General features: G+C 36.5%; 1 protein-coding gene across 2 annotated transcripts in view; it reads left to right on the forward strand.

Moving 5' to 3' along the window:
• Positions 1–1,104: 1,104 nt before the first annotated feature.
• The window catches only part of GULP1 (GULP, engulfment adaptor PTB domain containing 1), a 69,450-nt gene continuing 45,861 nt past the window's right edge, over positions 1,105–24,693 (forward strand). The window contains exon 1 of one of the 2 annotated variants that reach the window (XM_009695130.1): positions 1,105–1,160. In XM_009695130.1, the coding sequence (XP_009693432.1) occupies positions 1,110–1,160 (51 nt within the window). In that variant the 5' untranslated portion in view covers positions 1,105–1,109. The remainder of the gene's footprint in view (positions 1,161–24,693) is intronic. The other variant, XM_009695131.1, reaches the window with a different exon arrangement.

Consider the following 24,693-nt stretch of genomic DNA (forward strand, 5'->3'; position numbering starts at 1 on the left):
GTGTACCTAACAAAAAAGTTAGCAATTGCAACTCCCATTAAAGGCAAAGGGAATTGTCTGTGAATATCTAAGGGCAGAATTTTACTTTAAGCTATTATTCTGTTACTTAATTCAATAAAAGTCCAGATTTGTGACTTTAATTCATGCTAATTAAAACAGGAATAGTCTCATGTTAGAAAGTACTATTAAATATTGAATATATGGAGTATTAAATACTACCTAGTGTTACAGAATCTCTCATGTGGTTGGGAATACAATTTAGTGTTTTGAAACATCTTTTTTTTTTCTTAAATGCTTTCAAATGAAAAGACTTCTAAAAATTAGTTTCTAAACTTCTAATAAAAAGAAATTTTTTCTAATGTTTGGAATTCCACCTTAAATTATGTAGGACATTCTAAATGGCCATTAAAAAGAAGGAGGGAAGATGTATTTCATAAATAATGAACTCCTCATGTTGCCATATGAAACATGCAGCAGGAGAAGTAAGACAATAGCGCAGTCTTGTGATGTGAAAATCATTAAAGGAAAATATGCAAATTTATTTAGGATATGTAAGGAAAGATTAAAGAAGATCTAAACTTCTGAATCAGTTACCCCAATCTGACTTGCTGTATTTTCTTGTAGAAGGATTAGGGCTTTTTTCTATCAGTTACCACTCTGATAATTTTTCCAAAATAATTTCCTTTGTCCCTTTAATGTCTTGATAGTTCGTCAAAAAAAGCACATCATTAGAAGTGCAGCAGGCGCTCAATCCTTTAAACAACAACAATAGGATACAGAAAATACTGATCTGATGCAGAAACAGCAAACAACCTCAGACCAGAAAATATATTCGGGGGGAGGAGTTGGAATTCTTATGGTAAATTGAGTTGGTTAAAGTGGGAAATGTGCCCAAGAGAAATAACCAGGTTCTTTCATGTAACTCTTTGGGAAGTTGTGAGATATGCTGCGTTTACCTCCAGCCCCAGTAACAACTTCAGACAGATAACTTAGTTGAGTAGAAGGAGGGTTGTTGATGTTTTCCAGGTAGATACTATAATAGTTAATTTAACAATTGGATAACCTATTCAGTGCTTCTTTTATTTTGCTTTTCTGTAGACAAAACATGGATGCACACTCCTGAAGCCTTATCAAAGCATTATATTCCCTATAATGCAAAGGTAAGAAAACATGAAGCTATTTTGTCCTCTTACCTTTAGAACACGACGCGTTCTATCTTGCTTTTCGTTTGAAAACTGCAGAGACATGAATTAGCCAAATGAAATAGTGAAGAAAAACGTAGAAAATGTCTGTTTTGCAAATGAAAAATTTCTGTTTCTTAAATAACGACTGATTGATTCTTGTTCTGAATTATTTGATGGTTTTCAAGAAAGCAAACCAGTGTTCCTCTTCTGCTTGATGATCTGTTTCCTTTTAATGGATGCTAAGGGGATGGAAATTTTGAGTGCGAAAGAATTTAACATCAGGCTGCATGCTTACAGTACTATAAAAATTAAAATTAATGGCACAAACTTCTTTTGAACAATAGCAAAGACAATGAGTAATGATCCTATCTGCTGGATATATTGAAATGTCAAATACTCTGGAAATATGGTAGAATAATATTGGAATTTTTGCACAGTAGAAACAGAAGGCTTACTTGTGCTTTCTCATCCCAGTTATAACGTAGTTCTACAATAGTATTTCAGTTAGTCTAACGACATCTGTTCACGGGAAATTCATCTTCCCAAACTAACAACTTAGAAAAGGATTTCCTAAAAGGAGGAGGGAATGCGCAGTAGTCAGCATAACTCAGAGTAAACTCGCTAATCGGCTATTGCCTGCCTAAACTGGGAGGATAATTCGGTAAGATTCCACCATGGTCTGTTCTGGATAAAGTGCTGGTATGATTGGTATTTTTTAATATAAAAATGAAAATTGCAAACACAACAGCAGGGAATACCAAGATTAGGGAACTGAGTCTCGGCCTGAGAAATAATTTTTTTTTGCTTAGTATTACCACACAGCAAGCAAGTGTTCGTAGTGGAAATTTCAGTCTTGTTCTGCTAGTTGCCAGGTGAACATGTTTTTATTCTGTGTGCTCTCAAACTGAATTTTTGACCAAAGGATGTATTACGATTTAATAGCATAGCATTGCCAGACACCTTAGCTTTTATATTACAGTTTTTCAGAGGGAGGAATACTTGCTGGGGTGACCATGCCATCTGTTTTAAGAGCAAGCTGAAGCTATGAATTCTATTAATGCACTGAACAATGTCCGTTCGTTTCTGGTCTTTACTTCAAGAGAAAAAAAGAAATCTCCCTCACCTTTCATGTCGCATTATCTGTCTTAAGAGCGTATCTTGTGAATAGATGCCAGTACAGCTATGCAGAAAAAGTTTTTAGAATAAAGGAAAAGGTGATAGAATGGTGATAACTGTAGAAATAGCAGCATCAACAACTTCTGGAGTAGAAAAAAGGAATGGGGAATTCCAATACAAAGGAAGTCTGTTCTCAGCCTTGTTAGAGAGCCTCTTGGTCGAAAAAAGTCTTTCCTTTTATTTAGGCTAATATATGCCCAAGTGTCTTATCCAGTTCTGCTCCTGTTTAATGTGGGCTCTGACCTTACAGGACCTCCTCAGCCTCCGTGCTGTTGGCCTTCAAGGTCTGTCAGAATACTTGCAGGAAGCTGCAATGTACTACAGCATATGCTTTTTAAAAAAAAAAACAACCACAAAACTTTACCCATTTTTTCATTTGGATCGCAATAGAAAATTATTATTTAGAACTGTCAGCTATTTGATTCATTATTCCAAAGCAAGCAAAAAATTGTTCTGCTCTGTAACTGGAGTGTAAAGGGTATGGGATTTCCAGATTGCCTTTTTTATTGAGACCTAGCATCAATTTACACAGCTTTTATGAGGTTAGCTGGCATATGCAGGCATAATAACGTTATTAAATCTAGATAATGTTTCCACCTCAATTCTCAAGTACTGTTTTCATTAAGTTTTGCAATATTTTCCTTTTAAAAAGGAAAGCATGTATCTATTAGTACCCTATTTGGGTTTTGTAACATTTTGATTTTTAACTAAAATATCCCATTGATTTCATACCTTGTAACTACACTGTGAAACAATGATTAAAAACTCAGAAGGCAGGTATTGAAAAAGACTTATTATTTTTTTTTCCCCAAATGTTCATGTTATTCCATTTCCAATTCTGTAACATTCTATTCATACAACTTTAAAATTTGTTGGGAGGAAAAGACAACACTTTATCTGATTTATTTCAAAAGGTAATTAGGTGAGTGAAGAATGACATGTTCAGAAAATCAAATCAATTGATGGAAAGCAATGCCAGAGATGTTCTTTTTCCATGGGCCAGTGAACTGTGTTCTGCTACATGATTTTTTGAATGCAGATTACCATGGATGAAAAATAGTATTTTCTCTTCTTTATACGACACAAAAATCCTTTCTCTGACACTAATCTTCTGAGATGATCAGAAAAAGGAGAGCTTACTAAGAACAATTAGAAAAGATGGGATTTTTTTTGTTTACTTGATTCCTAAGACATCTTTAAGAATTAAAGAAGACTTGTTGATAAAATGCAGTTCATGAGTTTACTGTTACCTTATTAAAGAAAATCCTAGCAAAGTTAACTGGAAATGAAAAGAACTCTGCAATATAGACAACTGGCCTTTTTTCTACAAATTGGAGACGACTCTTTAATAGAGAATTAGTAATGTCTGGTATTTCTTAGGATATACACCCTCAAGGTGATTTATGGCAATAAGTCTCTGCAAGAAAATGCGAGCAGAGTTGTTTCTTCTGGAAGTAAAATCCAGGAGCCGTAAGTCTCCTGAGGAGGCCCTTAAATATAAAAGCCTCTTGTTTCTCTCTCTCTCCAGCATACCCAGTCCCCATGGTCCTTGCTATTTTGAAATTTGCTGGGTTTTGGCATGAGTTGGTGTATGGCCTAAGTTGATGGGGGTGTATGGGGTTTGGGGTTTTTATTGTTTGGTGGGGGAAGGTTGGGGTTTTGGTTTGGTTTGGTTTTTTGATTACTGTCATCATTGGTTTGGGTTTGTGGTTTTTGTTTTTTGTTTGTTTATTTCTGTTTTTTTTTTTAATCTGACTGATGTCCCCGGTCTTGATCTCACTGAAGGCACTGATAATAAGACTCCACAAATTTCGGTATGCTCTGGAGGTGAAACCTGGGCCTTCTGAATTTTGCCATTAGTTTGTGATCCTATATTTTTCTTGAATATAACACTCCAAATGAAAGCATATTGGTTATGTTAATCATTTTTCAAAAAATATACTTAGAATCTTGATAGTGTATTATCAAATACAAAGATACAAGACTCATTTTGATGTAGTAGCATGGCAGTTTTCATGTTACCAGGACATAAAATGCTAAGGCAAGCCAAAATTTCTCTTTTGTGTCATCTTTTTTCTGTAATGTTCCATAACTAAGAATAGATGTTTGTGTTATTTTCCATACTGTAGGGGAAAAAAGTTCTCTTTTGCCCTTAAGTTAATTCTCTTGATTTTAGGCCAGTTTCCTTTCTCCAAAACATAAGTGATCAAAGCGTGATTTTATAATGGAATCTGACTGCAACCTTAAAAATGGACTGATTGTTGTCAGCATATAACTGATACGACCCTGAGAGGTGTCTTTCTGCTAATAAAAACTTGCCACTGCCCAAAACAGCAATGTTTACTATGTCTCTTTGTAGTAAATTATATATATATTCCCTTTTATAGTCACTTGAATATTTTTTGGCTTGTATCAGATTTCCACATGCACATCTTTCCATTTTGCAGATTGGAGGTTCTGCTTTGCAAGCCTGGTGTTTATGTTGGCTACTAGTTGGCATTGGTAGCTTTGACCTTACAGTGGGCTGAAGAGCTGCTATTTTACATAATAACATGAAGGCATATTAAACTCTTAGGAGTTTATTTTACCAAGAGATGTGATGGCTTTCTAGTGCTGAGACAGCTATTGTCCTAATGTTTACTTCAGGCTTATTTTAAAACTTTTTATATTGTCGTGTACATATTTATGATTCTTGATGAAACTTTGAAGGTAAATGAGCAAAGCTTTCCCAAAAAAGACTGTTGAATATCTCTCACTTTGTATTATTTTGGGGTTTTGATGGCAATTAATTGTGAATTGCTGTGCAGTTTCATGGATGATCTTTCAATTGTGTAATATAGATCTTGAATCTGTATTGCAACTGTAGGAAAGATGAAAAAAAAAAAGGCATTAGTAATAAATACTCTGCAAAAAGACCTTGCTTGGCAGTACCTAGTAGTATTAATGTTCACTGTAGTACAATAAGCAGAGTTTAGTTAGGTTTTCAACTTTATGTCATTTCTTATTCCTTCAACTTTTTTATCATTGAGGAATGACAGAGAATACTTTTCTGGAGCAGGCATTTTGGACAAGAATTTTAGGTCAAAAGTATCATGCTGCTTCTAATTGATGTAACTACCATAGCGGTGCTCTAGGTACAATTATGTCTTTTGAATATCTACCTATCACTATCATTAGTGTATAGTATTGTCAAAGCCACATTTTCATGGAATAAACTGTACTTCTACTGCAAACTTTTGTTGCTATAGCTATACTAGCAATTTCTCTTTTTCTGTCCAGTCAGCACACTACAGAACAATCATGGGTTTGTGTCAGTAAAAATAATTAATTAAAGAATATCAAAGAGAAAAGTTTATATAGATTTTCCAAGTAAACAGAGATACAAGGCACACTATTAAAAAGTATACTTAAATTTATGTGGTGAAGTTAGATATAGCAAGATATTCCAGTCAGAGCATGAAAATGTTGAAAATGAGAAACTAATGAAATAGAGGGCATTACAAGAAATAATTTCATTTTCCTATGCTTAATTTATTATAATTAGAATTAATACCTTAATTCCAATTAATTTTCATTACAGTATCAAAATGTCTTGGATGTAATCATAGTTAATTCAGTGTTTAAGCACAAGAAAAATGAGTATTGTGAAAATATCAGAATGAAATATGAAAGCAGAAAATTATGATTTTACAAGGAAATGCAAATCTGAACTTCTTGATACATTACAGTCATTAAACTTGGGGCTTGTTATACCGAAGATGAATAATCATGTAAATAGAACATAAGATATTTAGAATCTGCAAAGGGTACTGTCAACAGACTTCTCTGCTTCAGGGAAATGGGCGTACCTATTCCATCTTGCTTACAAGATTACAGACTTAAAATGGGAGAGGAGTAGGAGGGGATAGCATTATGTCCACAAATATCCTACAAAATAAAAGACTGTGCAGAAGGTTTGTGTCTAAACTTTCCACAGCAACAAACATCATCTCACATAAATAGCTGAAGGAGCGGCGCTGCATTTTAACTGTTCAGCATCAAGTAGTTTCAGTTATTGTCATTTGTCTCTGTGAAAACTGTTGAATATTTCAACTTCTTTAAAATCTGAACATTTGTTAGTTCCTCAGAAGGCTCTGTGGGGTATTGAGTGCTTTTGAAAAGCTGTCAGTCTGTCTTGCCTGAGGTTGCATAGCCAGTTTGTAAAGGGGGAGGAATTAAGTATACATCTCCTGAGTCTTGGTCCAGTCTTTTGAGCACAGACCCACCCCTCCCTTTCCATCAACAGTGTGTGACTCTACAGTAATGGACATTGAATAGTATTTGCAGACAGTTGCTTGTCTCGTTTGCCTGTGAATGCACAGAAGTTCAAAGACTGTATGAATGCATCTTGCATATCCTTGAGTAGCCCACAGTAACCCCTACACCTCAGCACGTCAAGGCCATTTTTGCAAGAATTAGTGGGCATGTGGCTTACGGTATCTGTGTGCGTCTGCACCTAGAGTTTTGTCTTTTACATCCATTTACTATTGCTTGTCTGAAAGCTTTGAAAAATGTGGCTTATTTATACTTGGAATACTCCTGTCTTTTATGACTGAACACAGGCTGAGGTGTTTAGAAAAATTTGCGAATAGCAACAGTGCGGTTTTGGCATGTGTATAGTCTCTTTCCAGGTGTATATAGCCCTCTGTCAGTTACGTGTAAAATACCCAGCTGTGCAACTTCAGGCTCTACAGATCCTTCTTACTCTCCAGAAGATGGTTCACTTCAAGAAAGTAATGAAGTTTATGAGCAATTCCAATTTTTCTTTCTTAAGGTCCATTTGTGTGTAGCTTGCACAGAGAACTTTAGGTTTGACTGAAGCTCCCAGTGTCATACACAAATGCAAAAAACTGTATCATTTTGAGGCATATACATGAGACAGAATGCCTAGATCCGAGTAATTAAAATTCAGCGAGGTGATAAACACTTGCAGAGTGCAGGGCTAGGGGTGGGAAGCGGTTTATATCTGGATGCTACGGGTACACATACTGCTAATTCTGCAGTGTAATAGATGAATATGAAGATGAATACATTTATGTACTGCAAGCAGAGACAGCGTTCATAAAGGTACGTCACCTGATTATGTAACTTTTAGTTTACAAATATTACAGCTAATTTTAGGCAAACGTGAGCCACAGTCAGTGTAAGGGCTGATAACCTTCTTGGTCTTGTCCACCCGGCACGATTGCAATGTGCTATTTCAAAGTCCTCCCAGGTGCATGGGCAAATTGTGCAATAGCATAGTTGCTACCACAGAAAACAGCCTATTTGCTGCACCCACTCTGTATCCGTACCTGGCATGGCATCGTCATTTGACTGCTCAGGGCTAATCGAAACCAAAAAGTGTTTCAATACTTCTGAAGTAATGCAAGACAGTTTAATGTAATGTATCATGTTTCATTTATTTTCCTCTGACAGGAAAGTCAATCAATAGAGCACATGTGTTTTAATTGAAATGTTTTTGGTATATTCTAGTAAAAAAAAAAAAATCAGTGAATTTAATAGGGGAGAGAGAAAAAATACTGCTCATGTTTTTCAATACATTACAAACTGCAACTGAAAGACAAAACAAAAGCTTTTGATCTATTCTCCAGAGTTCTCATTTTCTCTCAAGTTCTGCTTGTGATCGCTTGGTCTCTTCATAAGCTCCATTTTGCTTGAAAAGTCTGTATGACATAACTTCAGTTACAGGTATGAAACAAATTTGCAATGCAAGAAAGAGATGGAAGCTATAATTTCATGGCAAGAAGAAAAAATAGATCGCACCAATTAAAGGTAGTGTATGCAGCATAGGATCTGAGAAGTATTTTAAGTCCCTTTCTCAGTAGCGTATGAAGTAATATATTAAAACTGTGCAGTGAAGCAAGATTGGGACAGAGCCCATAGTCTGCGTTGAAGCTGATCTGTAACCTACCACAGCCCTGGCGCGTTCCCTATTCTGAGCAAGTCTTAAGTTTCCTTTGTATCCAAGCAGTTTGTTTCTCTCACATAGATTGCCTTCACATCCATTCTCTTTAGCACCCTGGCTCCTTAATTACAGTCTTTTCCCTCATCTCTGACTTTGAGCAGTCTAAGTTTCAGTTCCGTCATCAGGGAAGAAATATTTTTCAACAGCTAACAGCTTTAGACACTTTTTTTGGTAGAAAGTTCTAGAATCAGTTATTTGGCACTGGAGATATAATATCTGACAACTATAATCTGGATTGAAAATAGAAAACTGGAAGGGATTTAGCTCATTGTTGGACTTTGAAACACCCTTAACTTTAGAAAGATGGAATGCCTTATGATTCCTTTAATATTAGAGTTGTCCTTTGGCTACATTGCACTTGTGTTAAGATTTGCTTTGGGAATTGGAATGTAAGAAACTGGAATATTTTAGATTGGAAGGGACCTCTGCAGATGATCCATTTGATTCCTATCTGAAAACAGGGCTGACTTTGAAATCAGGTGAGATGCAACAGAGCCTCACACAATCAAGTTTAAATATCTGCAAGGGAAGAGATTCGCAGCCTCTGGGCAGCCTATTCCAGTACTTAATCCCTCTCATTATGATTTATTTTTTTTTCCCCCTCCTTTCTAGATGTAATTTCTTTTGCTGCAACTAGTGACTCTTAGCCTTTCCCATGTGTGCGCACACATACATCAACCTCGTCATCTTCAGGCTGAAGAAATGCAGCTCCCTTAGCTATACGCTGTGGTCTGTTTTCCTGTCCATCTCGGTGCCTGTCACATCCCTCACCAGTTTCAGCTCCAGCTAAGATATGGCATTTCTAAGTTCATCCCTGCATGCCTGGAAAATGTTTCTGTATTCCTCCTAAGTAGCCTGTCCCCTTGTCCACCTTCCATACAGTCCCTTTTGTATCTGAGTAGTGCCTGGCATTGTGCAGTCAACTCTTAGAGAACGCTTTTGGGAGTTACACAGGCTGGCTGATTACTGCATGGCCCATGGCTTTAAGATGAAAGTTCATGTTGCTCTCTTACTAGAAGGCTTCTACTACCATAGCAGTTGATCTAGCTGTCTTTCACATCCAAGTTAGATTTAGTTTAAGCTTCCGAGTGTGAATGCAGCTTAAAGGAAACGATAAAACTACAAGGGGCTAATTTATTCTGTGGGGCCTGAAGATTAGCCTGGAAAATGCTGTATGTTGCCGCTTACTACAGAGCTGGTCTCTTGGTTGTAGAGGGCTGTGGTTAGCGTTAGGAACTAGGATTCTAAAATTTCTGGAGCACAGGTTGTTGCTAGATTTCTCAGTTTCTTTAGATATGGGGAGAAATCAGGCCTAGATGTAATATTAAGCCTTATGTTTTGTTTTACTTTAAGAATGGGATATTTTTTCTCTGTTACATCTTGGAATCTGAGGTGCAGAAGGGCTGGAATGTGAAACTTCTGGAATTCATGAGACTTCTGAATTATGAGGCACATAGTTTATATGAGAAACTTCTTTCTGACTCGGGGCTTTTTGTAGCCTTTTACTGTAAGATTTGGTCTCCTGGCTATGTGCATTGCTTTGGTTAAGTTTGAAAATCTGCAGCAGAGGATTCTGTAATATTGATTTATCTGGCATGGTCTGCAGTTAAGAACACTTGTGTTGATGGCATGATTAACAGAGTATACTGATTAACAGAATGGTACCAGAGACCCATCTGTGCTAGGTACATTCTTTAGATTGTTTTTGTTGTATAAGTTACAATTCTTTCCACTAGTCTTGGTGTAGAAGAGCTGTTTGGAATGTAGGACAGTCATATGTTGAAGTCTTAATCCAACAAGTTCTGAAAGTACAAGAATGTATTTATATATATGTATGATATATGAAAAAGGCAAGCAGAAGTTTTTCTGTAGTACTAATAGCAACTCTCTTTTACCAGCAATTCTTCATAATACAGCATTTTGGATTGAACACAGCATCTAAAGCATATTTCTAAAGATACTGTGTTAACCAGAAGATTTAAAATGAAAAATTTTAATCAGACGCATCACAGCCGTTCCCCAGTATCTGTCTCAAAAGAGCTGAGCAACAAGACTCTGGAATCAAGAGACTCAAAATCACTAGAAGCTTTGTAATCACTTTTATAATGTCATTTTCTTATTCTTCAGAGAAGAATAAATTAGTATTTGAGTATAAATCTTCACTTTACTGTGAAAGGTACTTGGAGTCCTGAGTTCCTCAGCACTGGGCAAGAGCAGGCATCAATTGGCTAATAGGCAGTGAGTGATATGAACGTCCATTCAAGACAACTGAACAAAACTCAGAGGTTTGTCCAAACAGAATTAACAAAAAAAAGGTGTGCAAAGAAAAAGGAGGGAATTTCTAAAGACCTTAGGGTCAGCAAAGATTTACTCAACTCTCTGTGTCCCTTTCTGTTCCTTCTCTGTTGCTGATATGTATTCCCTTGCCTCTCCTTAAGTCTGCTTGAAACTACCAATTAGCCTCATTAGCATGCCCTCCAGGGATTCTTTCTGCAGTTATATTTCCATGTGAGCTGTCAGCTGTGAGAATGCAAAGTTTCTTTAAACAAGCTTTTTAGCCTCTGGACCGTCAAGTGGGTTGCCTGTCTGACACTGGAACTAATAGGCTGTAGAGTTCAAACGTCTGGATTATTGTACTCATGGGCTAGGTGGCCCACAGAAGTTTATAGATTGTTCTTGCTTTAAATTAGTCAGGCCTGCAGATGAATTAACTCCTCCTCATCTCCTATTTTTATTTTCAACGAAGCCGGGTGTTTCTCTTTGCTCAGCCTTTGCTAGGTTTATGGAGCTACGACCACCTTCTTACATCTACTATTCACCAAAAATAATTAGGAAACTCTCCCAAAATAAACTAGAAAAATAAATAGAACTGGATATAGAAAATAAGAGAATGGCACAACTTTTTGAACAGAAAGTTCTACAAGGACATAAAACTTTACCAACAAAAATGAGACTACAGGAATCTGTCCAACAGGCAGGCTGTTCACCACTCAGAAAAGAAAGTTTCACGTACACTGATCTCCATGAGGATTCATCCTCAAGAAACCATTGGACAAGTCACCAGCTGCAGTCTCTGAGTTTATTAACTTTAATAAAATAATAACGTACACTGGTCAGTTGTGGATCCTGAACTGTAATAAATATTTCTGTCAGAAATGCCTCCTTCAGATTACTTTGATTCAGAAAGTATAAAGCCAACCTTGACCGATTTTAAAAAGTGTTTTGAACTTTGAACCTGAGAATTTTAGGTGTAACTTACTATAGGAACTGATCACTTCTGATTTGGGACATAATAAAGGGGAAATATTTGCATGAACTAGTTTGTAAAGCATTGTTAAAATGTTTTGCGTTTTCACTAGAAATTATTAACAGCCACTAAAAGGGAGAGAGTGATGAGTTACATTGGTCTAAACTTTAATTTTTTTTGTACTGTATACTTCTGAATAAGTAGTATCTTCTTCATTCTGAATCCTTAAGGGAAATAAATTCTAGAGAGTTCCTGTAGTTTTACAAGTTGGTTTTCAATTTGTTGCTGTAGTATTACTGAAAAGAGGGAAAATGTGGAAACAAGGGTGTACATCAAATCTTAAAGATATGCGTGGAACCAAGGGTTGCGTTTGAAGGAACAGATAATTTGAAACATGGACTAAAAATATCCCTAAGCCATATCTCTTACTATTGCTTTAGCGCTTACATGCTGCTAAAATGGGAGATGCTAGGGAGACAGAGATAAGTAACTCAGCAAATCACATTAATTAGAGCATTCTGTTAATAAGATTAGGGAAGTCTTGTCTACTCGTGTATATAGGATTATTGCTGAAAATTCATTGGTCAGGAATGTGTAGGTCTTCCTAAGTCAGAATTGAGAGGCCATATCCCAACTTGCAGTTTATGAAGCTTTGAGGAACTGCAACTGTTAAAAGCAAACCCATTCTCAAAATGAGAAAGCATTCACCGAAATTGCATGTGTGTACTTCATGTTCAAATCAATTTTAGAAGTTTCAAAACTAGGTACAGGATTTGGGTTTGAGTGTTTGTTTTTTTGTTGTGAGTGTTTTTGTTTGTGGTTTGTTTTTTTTTTTTCTTTAAGAGATGTTTAAATGAGAGTAGGAGTGCTGTTAGAATGATGGGTACAAGGAGGAATGGAGTTCAATGTTTTATATTGATTTTTATCAGTAGCATTCAGAGATGCTAACTGAAATTGTGCTGTGCATTTCCAAGAGGTTAGTGTAATTTATCACAGTTCATTAGATCATAAATTCTTTGAAGCTAAGGGCTATCCTTTTGATGTTTGTACAGCCTCTAGAATAATGAGATGGAGGCTGTAGGTGCTACCCTGATGCAAATAATCATAGATCGAAGTTCAGAATAAATAAGCAACAGAAGACCTTGGATTTGATTTTCATGAGCTTTCTTCTCAGTTGGAATAATTAAATAATGCAAACAAGAAATGGGTGAATTATTATCCTCAGTTTAAAGATGGGGAACTGAGGTAATACTGGAGGATTGCTGCAAATCTGCCCAAATCTCTGTTCTCAAATCAGATCCCAAATTTTGAATTCTACTTCAGTGCCTTGAGCTCAGGACAAATGTGTTCTCAATACCTGCTCTCTTAGTAAAAAGGATTATGTTGCTATTTAAAGAATCTAAATCCTTATATGAATTATTTTAAAGTACACTGTTTTCTTATTTTATGTTCACCTAACGATGCAAGTAGCACAGTAATGATCTAGACTAGATTAATTTTACTACTTTAGCACTAGAATATAGGTCTTTTATTGAAAACCATAATATTTTTTATGAAGTACAAGTGACAGCCATTTTTTGCATTGGATTAATTGCCATTGTAAAATAATTTATAAATTACTTTCCAACTCAGTTATGTTCTCTTAGAACAGTTCATCTGAGATGTCCATCTCATCTACTGATGTATCTTAAGTCACAATAATAGTGGTTTCATTTCATGTCTGATGTTGTCAGGTTGAAGTAGTCACTATTAAACATGTTTGCAGTTTGCTAAAATAATTTTTCTAATAAAAAATCCAGCTCCCTAATTTGTGTTGTTTAGAGGGAAAAATATTTCCTATGTTTAGGTAGTGCTCTGCAAATTTTTTTACATATCTACAGAATGGTAGCTTAAAGAGGCAGTTCTTTCTGTTTCAAGTATTGTTTTAAAATAAATCATCCTAGCTAGCTTTTGGAAAAACTCTGTTACTGATATTCTTGAAGTGCCTGAAGGCCAAGTGTTGAATTATGGTGGTCACATGTCTTTTATAGCTGGCTTTCATGTGACATTATGTGAAGAAAAGACAGTTTCTTAACAAGAGAGAATATAAACAGGTTCGTAAAACAATAATCATCACAGAGAGGACGCTTCCGATTACATACAGGAAAAGTGAAAGATCCAGTACAGCTAAACCAACATAAGAAGTGCTTTTCTTGTTAAAGCTCATTGCTTGTGTAGTACTTGCTTCCAGAATCCGTGATGGAATTGGAGAGGAGGGGTTCAGAGTAGGATTTGACTTTTATGCAGGCAGGACATTCACAGATAATGAGGCAGAGGTGTATTAAGGGTACCTTCCCAGTCTTTGAAAGAAAGATTTCCAATATGTTTATGTTACCCCATAAAAATCTTAACCTGTTAAAGAGTGTTCAGGAATCACACTTATCTCATACTGTGGTCACGAACCTGTAGTAGATGAAAATGCTATCGAACTGCTGTGTTACTGTGCTGTAAGTGCCACTCATTTAGCCTTCAGCTTCCATATGTTCTGGTACGCTCCAGCCTCTGTTCTTCATTTGCTCTTTCAGCGTACCTCCTAGGTGTGCTTTCTTTAAGCTATTGCCCCTTTTCAGTTCAAATAATCAAAGCCCCTAGAGCCAGTGCTGGTTTCCCAGTCCTTTTTCTTTTCCCACAAGACACGCACTTTAAATAAAGATATTTTCTCAGAACTTGAAAGATGATGCAATTTTCGGGTCACAGTTACTGCTCTGCTTTGTTCTCAGTGTTTTTCTCCTCTGCTGTGTGGAGGTTCTTTCTCTTAACTTCCACAAATAGATAGCTAATCTGATTTTCACTTGGCTACCCCAGTCAAATACACTCTGAAAATTTCTGGGGGTATTCTGTGAATACAGTAATTCAGAAAGACATCTACAGGTGTGTCATTTGTGTAAAATTAACAGTACATTTGAGGTAGTAGATGGAGCTTAGGAAGTAGTTTTTAGGAGCAAAGAAAAAAAAAAGACATTTTTAGTTAGAAAACACAAATATTTTCTTGGCCACTTACATCAAAATACTGCTGTTAATTTATGTGAATGTGACATTCATTTTAGCACATTCTTGTAGATTATCCATGTGATTATGGGTTACACTTTACATACAGACTCGGTATATTTCCCCACTCAAGTTGCTTTATTAAGAAAATGTTAGGCTTGTTCTTTTTTTACAAAGGTAGTGGTTCTCAGTATAGGAACTCTACAGTTTAGGAAACAAAAAACAAACCAAACCAACAGAAGTAGTTTACACTTCGTGTTCCTGTCCATTAGTACACCTCAGTACATCTGTCTGTCATGTGGTGTCTATTATTTCCCCCATAGAATGTATGTATAAATTATTTGCTAAACACTATAGCAGCTATAATACTAGAATTTAAAGAGTAGATGATCTTCTGTGGTAACGATATCTTAAAAGAAAATGTTCAGATTATGTTCAGAATTTGTGTTGCATGAAAAAATTAGCGGAAGTGGTATTACATTTCCAGGTGACTAAAGCTAAAGCACTAGCTCCACACATTCATGATTCTCTCTCCAGAATAACTAATTTCTGGTGCACTACTTGTCCTCTGTTTGACAGCCAAGTATTTCTATGAATCAAGAATTAAAACAGGAGTCATTTATTCTAATCTGTGGTGCAGTAAGGCTCACAATATTAAAAGACCTGATTCAGAAGAGATGCAATGTCTTTAAAATGGACAATTTCATATTTCACGTTAAACTGGAAAAGGGCTTTAATAAACTGAAAGTAATGGGTAATAGTTATTTGTTCCTATTACTAAAGATATTTGTGTTTGAATGAGAATTTTGTATCTGTGACTTCTGTTTTTTGTCCCACAGGGAATTCCTGTTTCTTTGTTCATAATGCCATTGCATGTTGCCTTGGCAAAAGAGTGTGATACCACAAGTTCAGCATTATCATGTTAGTCAAGGACAAAGGAGGTAGAAATTAGTTTAGAGCGAAATAAACTTTGTTCACAAAATTGAAAATGTCTGTGAAATTGTATCTCTGCTTTTATAAGATATTGTTAATACTTCCCAGTACAAATGGAATATACTCTCTATAGAAAAATCCATCACAATTTCTTCCACAACTTGTAGAGTTTATTTGTGTTGAACAGAGGAAAGCTCTAATGACTTTGTGTCTAGCTTCAGTCTGAAGAAGTTACTGCAAGCTGAATGCTCGAAATTGCGCAATCCCACCTTGAAATGGCAGATGGAAACTCCTGGCTGTTCTTGTACATGTTGTTATGAAAGAATCTGAAGCCTGCACTCAGATTCATGCCTAACAGTGAAGTCATTCTCTTTGAAGGAACAGACGCTTTCTGAATAATGTCATGACCTGTTTACTCCTGTGGCTTAGAGGTGCACCCCTAATTCAGCTGCCTTACTCCATTGAAGATGTTCTGAGTTAATCAAAATGCTCCAAATTTTAGAAAGCTTCATCTTATTGGTAAAGCAGAATGGTTTTGCCAGTTTTATGAACTAAGATTGGTTTTGTTATCAAATACTTGACCACATTGCTTATTTCTTCATAAGGGTTTTTTGTCATCTCAGTTCAGTTTTCACTGTTCTTGGGGAGGTTTTGTTTGATAGGCTGCATATTTGCAACAGGAAAAAAAAAAAAGCCGGACAGAGAACACTGAGTTCAAGCTTTAACTTGCTATATTTTGTGAAAAAAGTTAGATAGCCTTCGGAATGCCAATACAGAGCAGACCAGTATATGCTACAGTTATAGGAACAGTACATTAGTAAAACCGGTGGGTTGATACAGCGGGGCAAAACAGAGCCAAAAACTAGGACAACAGTTTTGCATGTCTTAAGCGGGGTGTTATAATGGTAACTCTTAAGAAAGTTGTTGTGAGAATACCAGCACTTGATCTTGATCTTGCTGTTCCTTTCATTGCAGCACTGTACTGGTTGGGGGATTTTTTTTTTTTTTTTTTTTTTTTTTTGGGGGGGGGGCGGGGGGTGTCTGTCCTTTAGCTTTAAGGGAGTGCTAAAGAAAATGAACTGTAACCTCAATTTGGGTAGACTAGTGGGTTTATACAAGTAGTAACAATGAAAAGATTTTTCCACATTGCAGTGCAGTGAAGTTCCCTCTAGACTTGCCAGTGTTGCTAGCTGGCATCTGCGAACATTAAGTGGGAATTAAAACAAAGGTGGTCTGTGTGTTCTGAAGTTTCTATCAGTACATTTGACACCTTTGCAAAAGAAGTTTGTACTGCTTCAGTACATTTGAGTGGAATATAGGAGTTGTTGAAGTTGTGTCTTACGGTTAATATAAATTAAATCATCCTATTGGCATCTGGTTTATGAAAAAAAAAATGCAACCAAGATGTCAACTTTTTTACATTAAGATATTTGAAAATATCTAGGACTTGGTGAAAAATGGTATTTCAATAAATTTTGCGGGCGTAGTCTGACTTTACTATTCCCATAAAGAAATGATGCTTGAGCTGAATCCAATTCCTGTGGTGCAGAACTAAGTCTACTGTCTAATTATGGACTTGTAAAGCTGAAAAGTCTGTCCACTCTGTTATTATGCACTTCTAAAGCTGAAAATCTGATGTTTAAAATAGTGATTATGAATTATTTTTAGGAGGGCTCTCTTCCGTTAAGGTAAAGTAAATATTTTTTACTGGGAATAATCCACTCAGGAATACAAAGTTTCTGAATTGAGGCATTCAAGCAGTATGATATGTCTTCAGACAGTGAGGATCAGAGGGACTTCGTGTTTGGAATACACCTTTCTAAAGGAAGTGCCAAGTTTGATAATGAATTTTGTTTTCCCTGTCTGCATACAGAATGGTTCTTGTGAATGTACAGGTACCCTTCCATGTTCACCTGCATTACCAAAAGTACAATCTATTTAAGTGATCACCTTCACTGAATGTTGGTTCAAAAATGATAACTCAGAGGGAAATAAAGAGGTACTATATTTTAAGATTCAGCAGTGAAATTAGAGTTGCCGGTTCTCAGTTCTTGGAGGTCAGAGACTAAAGAAAATCTAAACTAATGTGTGAGTAATGACAGGCGATTGCAGGAATGACAAGGATATTATTTAGCATCTGTGGTTGGATGGCTCGGTCATTTTCTAGGCAAGTCAGAAGCAACTCAGACCATAAATATGGTCAAGCTAGATCATATTAGTCAACAGTATGCTTATGTGAAGAGTTATCTCTTTTAAGTTATCCTAAAACTTCCAGGCATGGTAACAATGATACACTGCAGGAAGCTCTGCAGAGTTGATGAATAGCAGTGGAGAAATAGACGATAGTAGTTTGATGCTGTTGTTTGATGTTAGATGAATCTCTGTGTTAAATGTTAATAGTGTCTGTATTGAAGCAAAGGAGCTATAATAACTCGAAGATGGTGCCTTTGGATTACCCACAGACATCTCCTGTTGCAGTAAAAGGAGCTGACAGATGCTTCTGCCAAATAAAAAAAAAAAAAACAAACATAAAAAAATCTGTTCCTATGTGTAAAAGCCAAAGCTGGAAACACTGAGTATGTCCACATTGAAACCCAGAGAATAAAGTTTGGAAGCATGTTGTTCTTTAATTTACTTCTTCATTTTATCTAATCTTTGAGGACAGGATTCTTGCATGTGAAGGCTGAGGAACATTGTAGCACATGTGAAGAAAGCATGCTGTCAAAAGAAGACGTATGTCCCAATCACAGCCAGGGAATGTAAGAGAAGAAATGATTTTTCTTCAGTGATAAATTTGCTCTCGCTACCATCTTCCTCTGCCCTTGTTTCTTTCATGCCAAATATTATCTCTGATTTTTTTGTTTCTTTATGAGCTATGGGAAGTGCACCTGGGCTTAAAAGAAAAACAGGCCCTCAGTATGATATACTACTATTAGCAGCATTGCTGTCATTTGTGCACTGTTAGTCTTCCTTTTTAAGCCCTTTTCCATAGATGAAAAGTTTTTAAAGAATATTCTAAAAATTACTTGAGCTTGCTGGTGTTTTTATCCAAGTTGGAGTATCCCTAAGGGATATTCCTGTTACCCTCCTGCTGCTGCCTCCATGCCTCTACTGGGTGGGAATGTAGAGCTCATTTAGACCGGCCGTGAACCGTTAGCTCCAGCTAACAGGTCTGCAAAGCAGAGCCAAAGAACGACTCTTTCCTCATCCGGTTGTTTGAGGTGGAAGTCAGTCTGCATGAACTGTGTTTATTCGCAGCCTGTGGCTAAAATCTGGGTAGCTGTGAGGTGGCTGATAATGGTGTATGCAATGGGAGACCAGTGTACAGCCCCCCCACCACCACCACCCCAGCTCCATTATAATCTTCAGATTCAGCCTGACAGCTCCTCAGGGCATGATACAGTTTGAGATGTGCTTCTGAAGTGCTGTGTAGATTGATGGACTGAAGAAATACTGAATGTTTTTTCTTGTACAACTGATACTTTGCTGTAGTGACAGTCTTGACAAGGTAAGCTTTTTACCTTTTCTGCTTTCTGTCTTTATTCCAGCCTGCTCTTATCTTCCTTCTGGAGGTACTAGCTGTGTTTCATAACATTTATTTTACCTTCAGGATTAGACACTTTCATGCAGAGAACAGCTTTGATAGCTGTGTTGCAATCTGATTTGGTTTTAAATATATCCTTGTTGATGGCCCCCTTAGCATATGACCACACTGATTGATCTCTCTGGAGAAGGTCTAAGTTTTGATCATTTATGAAGCGTGTCCTAAATTCTCCTGAAGTTCTGCTTACAAACAAACTGGTTATGTTAATATAAATATATAGTTCTATTGTATTTTCATCTTTCTGTGCCCTTTAGTTTTTCCCATCTGGCTGTGGAGTAAAATGCAGTGGGACTTGAGGAAGAATATGTCCTGGTGTAACGATTCTCATTCTTTTACCTTTAAAATTACACCAAGCTAGATTCAGCTTACTTGGACCACGCTTCAGGTTTCTTCCCAGTGAGCACCTATGTAATTTCTCTCCTCGTCAAATCTAAACATGGGTTAGAAGACAGGTGTAGGCAGGATTAGGACTGCCATATGTCCTCAGTTTCTCAGGCACCTTTACTAGAATATTTCTAGATATTCCTGCTTCCAGACATTCGGGTTCCTGGCACGAATCACATCCAGAGCCTGGTGAGGTGTGCTGCTCCAAGGAAATGTCCGTATTGTCCGTGTCCATCAACTTTTCAAAGACATGTTAAGCTTTAGTTATCAAATTATGTTCTTTAGTCATAGCACCAAATTTAAAGACACAGATGATTGCTTACACACTTGATAGTGAGGAGTTCTTAGTTACTGCACTTCTAGAGAACAGCAGAAAGTACAAATTAAACCAGTGTGGCTTGTTGAGAGATTGCTTAAAATTAAGCACAATAGGTTTTTTACAACACTAAATCTGGAAGATTCTTTTGTTAACCATTACCTAATTATTTTATGCTCTTTTTTCCCTCCAACATCTCAATAGCTTATCAAATAGATTTTTCTTTCTTTGTGTCTTAATTACTGTAAATATTTTCACCTCTGTGTTTTCTCATGTGTGTTTGGTTTAATTCTTCTAATGGATGAAATACCTGGTAATATTTTATTTTCATTAGAAGACCTTTATATATATATTTTTATATATATATTTTTAATCATGCTTTCCTTTGTTTTTGCAAATAGTACTCAGACACTGCCTCAGAAAAATGCATAGAATTTTTTTCCTGCGTCAGAGTCACCATTTGTGTGGAACATTATATGTCAGACAAGCAGGGGATACTCAGGGAATGTGCTGATGTCTGTGTCACTTTTCTCTCTCATACTTTCACGTAGTGAGTTTGATTGCTACTCTCATTTGAGCAGCAATCATGCCTGGGAGAGGCAGTTGTTTTTAAGGTGTTGCTAGAGAAGTACTCCCCAAAAGGGAAAAATCCACACATGTATGTTCTCTGGCAAAAACATGTTTTGGTGGAGAACCGAGGAAGTTGTCACAGGTGGGCAACTGGACTGTAGGGTGGGGAAAGAGAAGGAGCCCAAAATAGAGAGAGGTGTGTATTTTTGTAGTTCATGTTGTACATCTGCTGTTTAATTGACGGAGAAGACTGAGGTATGCAAGGCTGAGCAAAAGCTGTTCACGTCTCAGGAAGTGATTAACAGCTTGGACATTTGTTCTTCTGTTTTCTGCATAGCTTCAAAACTGGTCCCACTTCTCCTTCATTCTCATTTTGTATTATATACTGTCATTCTGATGTTATCAGAATGTGGATACATTTGTCTTCCTTTCATCAGTAAATCAACATCCCTTCAACTTCTACTGTAGAAGGGGCTAATTTGTCAAATTTTGGCAGCAGGTATCTAGTCATTTTGCATTGCTTTTTTCCTTCCTTTATTGTATGAGTTTGCTAAGTACTTTTTTCATATAATCGCATTTAAATCTGCATAAAAGAGAACTTTTAATGTTCCAGGATTTCAGAGTAATAAAGAAATTTGGCACTGTGAAAGACTGGAGTTTTTTAAAGATTGAAATGTGATGACAAAAGAAAACAGATGTTGTTTTATTATTGAAGTGTCCTACACTGCTCTCTACTGGGAGAGTCAAAGTCTACATGAAATATTCAAAAGCACACCTAAAACTATTTCTTAGTCAAGTTTGAGGTTTAATGATTTTTTTGACCCTGATAAACTTTTCCTGAAGGATGGATAGGGTTTTTTGTATTCCCCTTAAGTTTTGAAGAAAAGCACCTGGATGTGCTTTGCATGTAAAAAAAGCAGAAAGTTGAGGGTCAAAATGTAAGCTGACAGGTGGAAGAATTACTGGAGAGTGTCTTGTAATGGTGAGGAAAAAAGGTGAAGTGTTAACCTTAACAATTCACCTGACCTTACTAATAGGTATTGGGCATGTGATAACAGCAGTAGACTTGCCAGAACTGTAAAGAATTCTGAATGCCTGAAACTGCCCTATGTTTGAATTGACTTTTAATTGAACCAGCAAGATAAAAGTAAAAAAGATTTACTTTTTCTTTTATTTTAATAGTTTCCCCAGCCAAAGTACAACTATAAAAGCATTTTTAATACTTTCGCTATGAAATTGGACCAAAATATGTCTTGCTCAAGTTAAATGCGTAGGAGAATTAGCATTTCAGCTACATTCTGAAGGACGAGATATTCCCTGCAAAGGGTCTGTGTACTACTTTGTTGTGTGAGACATCCTGGCCGTTACAAGGCTGAATTACTCTCCCCGTTGCAGTCAATGATAAAACTTCTGTTGATTCTAATGTGATGAAATAGTGTCTGTTAATTCTCCACAGCTGCACTATCTTGCAAATCTTTACATGTTGACCGAGCACATCTGGTTGTCTGCTAATATTAGATTGTAAGCAGTTTGATCTGAGGTGTTTGTCTTGCATATGGCTTGCCAACAGCTCACTTTCTTAATGGCAAGCATCAATGAGGGAAGAACAAGCCTTAACGTACTTTAAAGAAACAGTTAAACTGTTTTGACTAGTAAGATCTGTTCACCTCATAAAAGTTATTTCTGATTATGGACGGCTGCAAGTGGGATCAGAATAAGTAATATATTAGAAAAGTAACTTTTCATTGGTTTTCTAGGGAATGTGTTCAGGAGAATGGCAAACTGCAATGAAAAATGTGTAGTAATTTATATGCGAAAAACATTGCCTTAGCTTGCTTTTTATGTTATACAAAATATGAAATGTCATCATCTTTGAACTTCTTAAAGTATCCAACTGAAACTTGGTATGATTATGGTGAACTTCTCATTAGCACAAAACTTAACAATACATAAATATTTAAAAAGATGAGTCTAGTGGCATACCTAACTTGCTGATCAGTTTTGTTTGAATGGTTTATTATGCATGAAGTACACCAACTTCAAGAATAACACTTTTACTAGTTGCAAACAGTAAATACACGTAACAATCGTGTAAACATTTTTCATCAGTGTGATGTATTTGATGTTAATGAACACTTAAGAATTTAATTTATTAATTTGCATATAGGATTAATACCGAATGATCTGAAGGGGAACTGCTATGTTATTTTCTGTTTCTCTCTTGTGTAATTAAGTGTAGGAGCTGCATTAGCTTGACTCTCATTTTACAGTTACATTTCACGTTGTCGTTCCTCATCAGCCAGGTCTGCCAGAGGGCTATAGCTGCAGAAGGGCACCTGCAGTGATCAAAGCAATCGCTGACTTTTAAAGTTCCCATCTAGAATTCTGCATCAGTATTGCTTTCTAAAGGAGCCTGATCTTGAAAGGGGAAGTTTCATATTTACCAGTTTTGCTTTGAACTTTTTGTTGCAGAAAGTCTTCCACAAAGAATATTTATACTATTCATACCATGGCTGTACCAAATTCCTGATATAACAAATATTTGTTCTCTGTGTTTGTGTGAATTCTGCAGAAAAATCTGCAGAAAAGACCATAATGAAATGGCCATCTCCCCATTTCATGAGGGTGGTGAATTAGTTGTTAGTTATTTACTTTAGAAATCCCAGAGGTGGCAGCGCATCCACTGTGTTAGGGATTATACAAACACAGAGGCCTTTGTCACATTGAGCTTGTCATCTAAAGCTTCAGCTTTGCAAATATATATGTGTTTGCTTAGCTTAACTATTACGAGTAATGCCGTAGTAATTGGTGCCTAATACTAAACAAAATATGATGATAGGACAGATCACACAGAAAAGGTACAGAATAGATGAAAAAGCAAGCGATAAAAAGCCTCCAGTTAATACATTAGCTATATGTTAAACCTATATTGCACAGTGATTCTTTTGTTATAGTTAGAAAATAATTTGTCTTGATTTGAAATTCTGTTAATATTTTGCCCCAAAATAGGTCAGTCTAATTAATAGAAATATTCTGAATATTTGCTCATAATTTCTGTTTTTCTCTTTATTACACTCTTACCACAAATAAATAAATAAATAAAATGAGAAAGCTTATGAAGGTCAGGCAAGAAATGTGTAAGTAATTACAGCTAAAATTTGAGCTTACATGAATTTAAAAAAAAAAAAAAACACCAAAAACCTGCAGTTAACAGATACAAATGTGTACCAGATACAAACAATGCAACCCGTGACATGATCTTCTCATCTCTGATTGATATTAACACTTAAGCTACAAATCTGGATTAAATGCATCTTACTATATTTTCCGATGCTGAGTAGTTTCTTAAGCATAAGCTCTAATTCCACATCCAGTTCCAAACTGCTGAGGGCAATAAAAATTTCAGTAGTGATGCATAATGTCAAAACCGATACTCATCTGGAAGACTGCACATTGTAAATGGCTGGTGGAATTCTGGTTGGTAAAGTTACGTTATGTAAATATTGATATAATGCCCATGATGTTTCCATATACGTTGGGTCTTGTTTATTTCTTTTGTAACTTGTTGAGCAAACCCAATTAGTATGTGTTTCTTCAGGTTTTGTCCGTTGTTTAAACCTGTGCTTTCAGCATGTTATCTTTCTGTTTGGATGTCTACTTCTCCCTCCCCTCCATGATCAGAAATGGTAATTTCTGATTTTGGGAACGTTACTATGACCTTAAAAATTCAGTGACATTTAACAGATTCCCCAACTGTGGCAGAAGCTTAATTTGGTGCTTACACTTTCTAAGACAGTAATGTGAATTAGCATGAAGTACAAGCCCCTGGGGAAACAGTATTTATGGAAGTTATTGTTCATGGAAAGATTGGTCTGCTGCTGGGATTTATTGAATACAGTGAAAATAGGTTCATCTTTCTTGGATTTTCAATCAGAGCGAGATAGCTGAGAGGGAAGGGGAGGGGAAATGACTGTGTTGCTTTTGAGATGTCTTTTGCTATCTCAGATCTCAGTCATCTGGATCGAAGTAAGCAAATAGGAAATGTAGGGCAGCCCTATGCCCTTCTGGAGAAGTGGCTGCGGGGAAGGCAGTGAACCTCAGGGCACCTGGAAGCATACTCGGTACAATGCCACCCAAGGCCTGGCCCTAAGTCTCTATCAAGAAGTACCAGGCTGCTTGCATGGATATCGCCTCTGGAGCTGCCAGTTTCAAAACTACACAAACATGAGGAAGCACGTGTGGATG

The sequence above is a fragment of the Cariama cristata genome, unplaced genomic scaffold (genome assembly GCF_000690535.1).
Source record: "Cariama cristata isolate BGI_N322 unplaced genomic scaffold, ASM69053v1 scaffold11722, whole genome shotgun sequence".
NCBI lineage: Eukaryota > Metazoa > Chordata > Aves > Cariamiformes > Cariamidae > Cariama > Cariama cristata.